This window comes from Chanodichthys erythropterus, chromosome 9 (genome assembly GCF_024489055.1).
Source record: "Chanodichthys erythropterus isolate Z2021 chromosome 9, ASM2448905v1, whole genome shotgun sequence".
Lineage (NCBI taxonomy): Eukaryota > Metazoa > Chordata > Actinopteri > Cypriniformes > Xenocyprididae > Chanodichthys > Chanodichthys erythropterus.
Genome location: NC_090229.1, coordinates 3,234,201 through 3,243,432, shown reverse-complemented (window position 1 = coordinate 3,243,432; position 9,232 = coordinate 3,234,201). Strand labels below are relative to the sequence as shown.

The window sequence follows — 9,232 nt, the reverse complement described above, 5'->3', positions numbered from 1 at the left end:
ATTTCTTTCATTTCTTTTCAAAAAAATAAAAATAAAAATTCTTACTGACCCCAAACTTTTGAACGGTAGTGTATAATGCTAAAGAAGCTTTGTGTTTCAGATAAATGCTGTTCTTTTGAACTTTCTATTCATCAAGGAATCCTGAAAAAAAAAAAGTACACAACTGTTTTCAACATTGAAAATAATCATAAATGTTTCTTGAGCAGCAAATCATCATATTAGAATGATTTCTGAAGGATCATGTGACACTGAAGACTGGAGTAATGATGCTGAAAATTCAGCTTTGATCACAGAAATAAATTACATTTTACTATATATTCACATAGAAAACAGATATTTTGAATTACAAAAATATTTCAAATTTTTACTAATTTTATTGTATTTTTAATTAAATAAATGTAATCTTGGTGAGCAGACAAATCTATATATATATATATATATATATATATATATATATATATATATATATATATATATATATATATATATATATATATATATATATATATATATATATATATATATATATATATATATACTACTGTTCAAAAGTTTGGGATCGGTACGATATATATATATATATTATTATTTAAAGTAAAATAAAATAAAATCACACTACTATGACCCAGAGAGAAATGGCAAATTTGGGATAAAATCTCTTGAATTCTGTAGGATAGATTTAAACAAACATAGTAAATAATCATTATTTTTGTAAACGATGATGTGAATTTCCTGTTTGGAATCAAGAATAATAAAACATAATAAAATAATTAAAAATAAAAATAATAATAATAAAAAAAACAGTCAGCTTCATATCCACAGAAAAGTTTATACATAAAAATTATATTTAATTACACACATATTTATGTCATTATATATAAAGGATGTGACGAGACGAGATTGAGTTCAGCAGAACGAGACAAGGTTTTTACAGTATTTTTAAGAAATCCTTGATGATGAAATGCATGACTAGAATAATAGCCTGCAGGTGCATTTTGAAATGTTTTAACTAATCTTCTTGTAATGAATGTCATTTCAGCTCTGCTTTCTGAGTATGAATTATCATATGCAGTAAAAGAAAACAAAACTATAAAAGGTTTTGCCACAAACTCAACTGACTGGCGTCTCTTCTGTATGATTTCATACGGATCTCTTCAGACCTTAGAACAGTATAGCTTTATTTATGAGCTTCTACAACTTTTGAACTCCTTTCCACAAATTGATCATAGAAATAAACACAGTATAAGTACAAGTACAAACAGTAAGTGCAACCATAATCAACTCTCTCAATATTCAAAGAGCAAATAGAGACCAGATTTTACTCATTATGATTCAGAGCTGAGAGATGATTATAACTACACTGCCCAGCCTGAGATCGCTTTCATACTGGGAAATATTGGCATGCATCAGGGAGCCGCTTTCAAAATACAGGGAACTGTAATTGCGTTTGAATGCGCGCTCGCGTTTTAATTTCGCACTTGCGGTTACTCTGTGAATACGGAGCAGTTGTGATGAGCGCAAATTCTACAAGATAAGACATTTATCAGACACTCAGACTCTGTTGTTGTGCAACGAATCCTCCGCCATGGTCTCGTCAGTCATCTCGTCATGTGATCAGTGAACTCCTGCTGCACTGCACTACCGGTCAAATGTTTGGAAACATTATGATTTTTAATATTTTTGAACAAAGTCTCTTCTGCTCATGAAGGCTGCATTTATTTCATAATAAATACAGAAAAAATATATAATATTGTGAAATATTATTACAATTTAAAATTACGGTTTTCTATTTTAATATACTTTAAAATATAATTTATTTCGCTGAATTTTCAGCATCATTACTCCAGTCTTCAGTGTCACATGATCCTTCAGAAATCATTCTAATATGATGATTTATTATCAATGTTGGAAACAGTTGTGCTGCTTATTTTATAACCTGTGATACTTTTTCAGGATTATTTGATGAATAGAAAGTTCAAAAGAACAGTGTTTATCTGAAATCTAATCTTTTGTAACATTATAAATGTCTTTAATGCCACTTTTGATTGATTTAATGCATCCTTGCTGAATAAAATTATTAATTTCTTTCATTTCTTTTCAAAACAATAAAAATCAAAATTCTTACTGACCCCAAACTTTTGAACGGTAGTGTATAATGCTACAGAAGCTTTGTGTTTCAGATAAATGCTGTTCTTTTGAACTTTCTATTCATCAAGGAATCCTGAAAAAAAAAAGTACACAACTGTTTTCAACATTGAAAATAATCATAAATGTTTCTTGAGCAGCAGATCAGCATATTAGAATGATTTCTGAAGGATCATGTGACACTGAAGACTGGAGTAATGATGCTGAAAATTCAGCTTTGATCACAGGAATAAATTACTTTCTGAAATATATTCAAATAGAAAACAGTTATTTTAAATTGTAATAATTTTAATATTTTTTACTGTATTTTTAATTAAATAAATTAAGCCTTGGTGAGCAGACAAAACTTCTTTTAAAAACATTTAAAATCTTACCGATCCCAAACTTTTAAATATATATATATATATATATATATATATATATATATATATATATGGGTTATAGTAGTTTATATATATATATATATATATATATATATATATATATATATATATATATATATATATATATATATATATATATATATATACACACACTTTTTTTTTACTAAAATATTTTTTTTTATTATTATTTTACATAAAATAAAATCACACTACTATAACCCAAGACAGAAACGACAAACTTTTCACATTTTGAGTTCTGATAAAATTCTGTATGATAGATTTAAACATGCTTAAATGTGTAAATCAGAGCTTTAATTAGTATCTGAAAGCATAATATTTAATAAATCTGCTGAATGACTGATCCAGATCCCGTTTCAGAAGTGTGAAGTTCCCAAACACACAAACACACTCGCTCGATTCAAATGACACCAGGAGCCCGAGAAGTAGAATCGTGTTTTTTAATTGACTCAAATCCCCCAGTACAGTAAAAGATCAAGGCTGTAACTAAAGTCTTCCTCCCTTCACGTGTGACGGTGCGAGCGCTACGGACACCATATAAAAATACCCTGCTCGTCTGAATGAGAAAATATCACAGGCAAGCTATGGAGCAGAAGACGGGTAGATGAGTAACGTAACTAACCTCTCTACTTCAAACTCAGCATCTCCAGGCTAATACATCACAGCCCGGAGTCGGCAGATATTCACAGGTTATGCATAATTCCATATGGTGGATATATGTCAAAAAAAAAAAAAAAAAAAAGAACACAAAAATCAGTTTACATCCAAAAACAAACTCCAAACCACAGGGTTACAGATTCACAAGAGTAAACGACGTCATCTCAAATGAAATCAAGAACACGCGGCAGTACAGTCCCGTCCTGCGTCTTCACGTCTAGATCTACAACACGAACACATACGAGAGCCGTTCTGGAACACGTCCATGATCGCCAGGCTCGATCGGACAGCGTTTCACTTCTAAACGTTCACTGAAATAGAGACTGATTTCTAATGAGAGTGTAACGTGTGGAAATGAACTCGCACTCGAAAGGAACTACGAACTAACTGAAGTCTAAATCGCACGAAACCCGTCGAGAACATACTGAACGCGCCACAGTTCACCACAAAATCACGAGAGAGAAACAAGAAATATTTTGCATGAATAGAATCTATTTTAATATCAAGACTTTTTTTTGCTTAGTATTTTTGTCTTGTTTTCCAGCACAAATATTTTTTAAATCAAGATATATTTACTGGAGAAGCAAAATGACTGAAGGTATTAAGTCTTGATTTCTGAAAAAGTAAATAAATAAATCATAAACACTGAGATGGTCAAATATTTGCCAAATTCAAGGGAAAACAAGATTATTTCTCTGACCCCATTAGCAGATATTTTTTTTCCTGGTTTTAAGCACAAACATTTTTTCATCAATCAAGACTTTAATATTTTCCGTCATTTTGCTTGATTTAAGAATGTTTAGATATTTGTGCTGGAAAACGAGACAGAAATACTGAGGAAGAACATCAGTTATTGCGGTGAATTAAATGCACATTTATCCTCAAATTGTCATTATTGCAATGCAAATAATAATATTCAAAATATTAATGATAATGATAATCTGTACTAGGCTTATTTTAATTTAATAACTTGTTACAGTATTTTATGGAAGCTTGTTTCCAGCACTGAATAAAAAATAAAAAAGGGAATTGTGACTTTTTTCTCACAATTGCGAGTTATAAAGATATAAACTCACAATTCTGAGAAAAAAAGTCACAATTATCTTTTGTTTTCAAGCTTTTTTCAAGCTTCCACTGCAGTAAAAATGAGTGTGCTCCAGTAATGAGAATCTAATGAAAATCACCTTTGACAATAATGACAATAACAAACAAATCATTTCTAAGTGAAATGTCCAGATGCGTCAGTTAATGAGAACGGCAGGGAAATAACATAATGCAAAAATCCTGTGGTCCAAAAAACTTTTTCCCCCTAATGCAACATGCAAAAAAAGCCAGTTCTTATTTCTCTCTCTTGATTTTAGAGTAAAATATGAGCTGATCATGTTCCTGACGAGTTTAGTAAATATAAATAAATGCAGCGCTGCATGTCAGAATGGCGTGTGTGTGTGAACATATTCATTCACGTTTAAATCAACGGCTCTAGCATAATATTGATGTTTCTACTGCATAATGTCATTTGATAAAGGAAGGCGGAATAAACAGCATAGTTATGATATTGATTCTGCAGTGGCGTCATGGACATGTGTGTGTGTGTGTGTTAGGAGGCTGTGGATGTGTTGGGGCTCCAGCCCATTTGATAGGCTCGTTCCAGCGTTCTCTTACAGTCCTGCATCACTGTACTGAACACAATGTGTGGATACTGCAGCACCAGTCTCTCCACGGTCTCCTCGTTCACCTGCAACACCAAAACAAACGCATTTGACTTTTTTGACATGACACATTTTCACATATAAAAGAAAAATCTTTTTTTAAGTGCATGACATGCAGGGTTGAAATTTGCATTGGAAATTAGAATTTAACAAATGCGAACGATCGCTCAATAAGAAATCCCACGTTGACGTTAAAGCGAGCGGCAGTTCTGATGGAACACAGACGCTCCACATGTTCCGTGAGATAATCACCACACCGAGTCCACAGGGATCCAGACCAAACCTTCATCATGTACAATGTCAAGTGTGTTATTCACATGCAGACTGAAGGTGAAGATCTCGCATGACCTGCTCTAATCAGTCAGGGAAAAACTATACAGCTGCAGATCTGTTACATGAGGTCCTAAAGAAAAAAAGTTAGTTAGTTTTTTTGTTTTCCGGTACAAATATCTAAATATTCTTAAAAGGGTCATGAAGTGTGTTGTTTTATTGTTTTATAATGTTTCTTGGGGTGCACTTATAATGTTAGGATGATTTTTACATCAAAAATTGTCATAATTTAGAAATAAAAGGCATTTTTCCTACCCTGATTTTGAACGCTCTGTTTTAAGGGGCGTGTCTCTGTGAGAGTTCAGTGGAAACGCCCACTGCTGTGATTGGCTGACATCTTTGCATATGAAATAGCTCAGTATTACTCTCGAAAACTTTAGCACATTTTTACTATTGCAGCTCTCAAGGTTAACTAATCGTGAAAAGCATTATATTGAGATCGTGGCATGAGAGGTTGCAGTGATGAACATGTAGTCGATCACAGACATGTTGTTGAGATCATGAAAGCAGTGATCTCGTCAATTTCTGCACACTAACGAATGCTTTCATCATAACTAACAGTGCAAACATGATGTAACTAAGAGATTTGATGAATAAAACGGGAGTTTTGGTGCGGATCACTGATAAACTCGTGCTGTTTGATTGACAGCTCCAGCGATTGTAAAGGGAGCGTTCTTTGATTTTCGTCCTACTAAGAGAATCAAGGTGAAGTTGAGCGTTTAGTCGCTGGTTTGATTTACTGACACACAGATAAAGATCATGTGACTGTACATGAATCATTAATATCAGATCAGGCATTAGAATGAACACAGTTACTGACATGTTGTTGCATTACTGTCGAGTCCAGATCATAAAAGTCTGATAATGACGAAATGCGATTGATTTACCAAAGAATCCACAGTGAAATGAACCGAATACAAATAAAGCATAAAGACATTCACATTGTTGAAAATAAATAACCATATTCCTGCATTAGGATAATAATGTTATTTTAGTCCTGCATCGCTCTTCTCTCCTCCTCATCTCACTAACACACCAGTGGGCGGGGCTAACGCGGCAGTGATGAAGTGGGCGTGGCTTTCTTATGTGGAGGCGGAGTTTCATCTATCTATAGGCACATTCGGGGTCGAGTCGTTCTCTGGGTCTGGAGTCAATAAAAGCTTTTATTGGACTAACAAGGACGTTTTCAGTTCTGAAACTTACAGTATGATGACCTCTGATATATCAAAAGCTCAAGGAAAAGTAGATTTCTCAATTCATGACCCCTTTAAAGGTGCTAAAGAGGATGTTTTGTTTTATACATTTTTGCAATATTACTTGAAACTGTCTTTACTAACTGATAAAAGACTATTTATTAGGTGCACTGAAAGTAATAATATTAATATACATCATCTGTGCACGAGGTAGGGCCTTAAAAACATCAGCCAATCGTTTACGTGATCATCGCATAAACGATTGGCCCTCTGGCTTGTCAATCACTGCCATGACGTTCCTTGTGAGAGACGTGTGCACTCCAGTAACACACTCCACAGGCGCCGCATGCAATGTTTTTGTCAGGAGTAACAACTGCAGATTACCTGCGGTGAGTCCGACATAATGAATCCACTAACACGACACAGCGAATGCCGGTGGTAAACAAACACTCGTGCACGAGTTTTGGGAGGCGTTCCCCCGAAATGAGTATTTTCTTACGCATGTGCTCATTTAAAAAAACTCAGTAACAGTCTTTGGTTTCTCAGTCATCGAAAACTCCCTCTATAGCACCTTTAAGTTAATTTGTCTTGTTGCAAATTATAGTTTAAAATAGGCATTTGTGCATTAGATATAGCATACTAGCAGTAATTTATCGAGTTATGCTGAAATCATGTAGAAGAGCGTTATAACCAGATGTGTTTGAGGAACCTGTTTGGAAACAATCATGATTGTTGCGTTGCCGCTTTAAATCAATGTGGCGTTTGCTGCAACAGCCAAATGATTCTGTCTTTTCTTGTGTCCATCAAACAGCAAACATGTGACGCACAGCTGCACACTACAGCAGATTGATTTGTTGCAAATTAAAAGCAAATAAAATGCCTTGGTCATCTCATTTGTGAGATGAAATCCAAACAAACTAAATTATCTGTGCATCAACTTTCCACATGATCCCACAAACACACACGCACACACTCTCTCACACACACGCATCAGATCTATGAGAAGATTCAACACGAATGATCTGCAGTGTCCTTCAAAAACTCACGTATGCAGTGATATCATCTGATGATCATCTCTGACAACTAATTATATTTGATATAGCTGTCAGACTTTAGTTTGGATCTGAAAAATCTGCACCATGACGAGCATGTGCAGTGTGTTCATACATGTATGATGATCCCGTTAAGCTTCTGCAGTTTCTCTCCGAGTTTGGAAAGACAAACGTTAACCGTCACGCAGCATTAAACGGCCAATTATTGCATGACGTGCGTGTGTGTATTTATGACTCCGTCTAAAAGTAAAAATGCACTTTAAGGGCTCAAGTTGTTTTCATTATTCCAGCACACTTTATAAATGTGGCGGAAACACTGATATTCCGGCTCTTACACACTGAAATATATGATCCGGCTTCAGTGGATCCAGACACAAACACACACATTCCTCAAACGCTATTCTGGTTAAGACTTAAAAAGCTTTCTGGAGTGTGTGAGCATTCAGTCGAGGCTTAAACAGACGCTGATTTACCGCAACCCTAAACCTGCCTGCAGCGCATCTACCGCGGTAAAACACTGTGATGTGGCTCGTATTTCTCAGAAGAACCTCGTGTTTTAAAACATGAAACCTCGAAAATTAATAATGAGAAAACACATGTATCACACAAGACCACAGAACCTGCCTGAAGCTCCAAACACAAGAGTCTAACAATCAGAAAACTTCATTTTATCCCCCAGAGAGGCTTTTGTACAAAACTAACTCGCATTATGACAGAAAGGTCCGCACAAACAGAAGAACATTTAGTTCAGTGGAACACACGCATCTGAAGTTCGGGGAAAATGTCTGAATGAGGATCAAATGAAGTCATATAAATGTCATTTTAACTGGATATTTTGGGTTTAACACTAGTTAAAGTAAATCACATCAACTCGGTTCAGGTTTAGCAGATTTACACGCTCATGACAGAGTATGAATATAACTCCACACACACACTTGTGGCCTCACTGTTTGTTTTTGACGTTTTGTCTCTGTGTAATTGTCTTGCCCCACAGACTCTCACTGTAATTGTTACTGTAAATCTGATTTTTGCTTGTTTTCACAAGCTGAAATTATTTTCTGTTGTAATCAACATCATGACACAGAGCTGAACTTATATTGAACCCAGAATGTTTTTGAGCCCCAGCAACCACCCAGAACACCCTAGCAACACCCTAGCAACCACCCAGAATACCCTAGCAACACCCTAACAACTGCATAGCAAAAACCTTCCAACCAACAACGATCTGGCAATCACTCAGAACACTTCAGCAACAGCAAAATAACCACCTAGCAACCATCAACCCCCTAGCATCCACCCAGAACACCTAGCAACTACTCCAATCACCTTAGGAAGACCCTAGCAATCACATAGCAGCCAGCAACCCCCTAGCAACGACTGAGAACACACCAGAAACCCTATAGAAACCGACAAAAACCACACAGAATGCTTAGCAATCACCCAACACACCCAAGCAATACCCTAGCAACTGCATAGCATCCAGCAACACCCTAGCAACCATCCAGAACACCCCAGCAATACCCTAGCAACTGCATAGCATCCACCTACCAACCAACGACCACCTGGTATCCACTCAGAACCATAGCAACTGCACAGTAAACACCTTGGAAGCAGTAACCCTTAAGCAACCACCCAGAACACCCCAGCAATACCCTAGCAACTGCATAGCATCCACACATCAACCAACAACCACTTGGCAACCACTCAGAACACTACCAAGTGCATAGTAACCACACTTTAAACAC

At 35.5% G+C, this 9,232-nt stretch overlaps 1 protein-coding gene across 1 annotated transcript in view; it reads right to left on the bottom strand.

Annotated features, from left to right (window-relative positions):
- Positions 1–2,860: 2,860 nt before the first annotated feature.
- fbxl17 (F-box and leucine-rich repeat protein 17) overlaps positions 2,861–9,232 on the bottom strand; it is a 258,958-nt gene continuing 252,586 nt past the window's right edge. Inside the window, exon 10 of the mRNA XM_067393445.1 lies at positions 2,861–4,938. Within this exon, the coding sequence (XP_067249546.1) occupies positions 4,801–4,938 (138 nt within the window). The 3' untranslated portion in view covers positions 2,861–4,800. The remainder of the gene's footprint in view (positions 4,939–9,232) is intronic.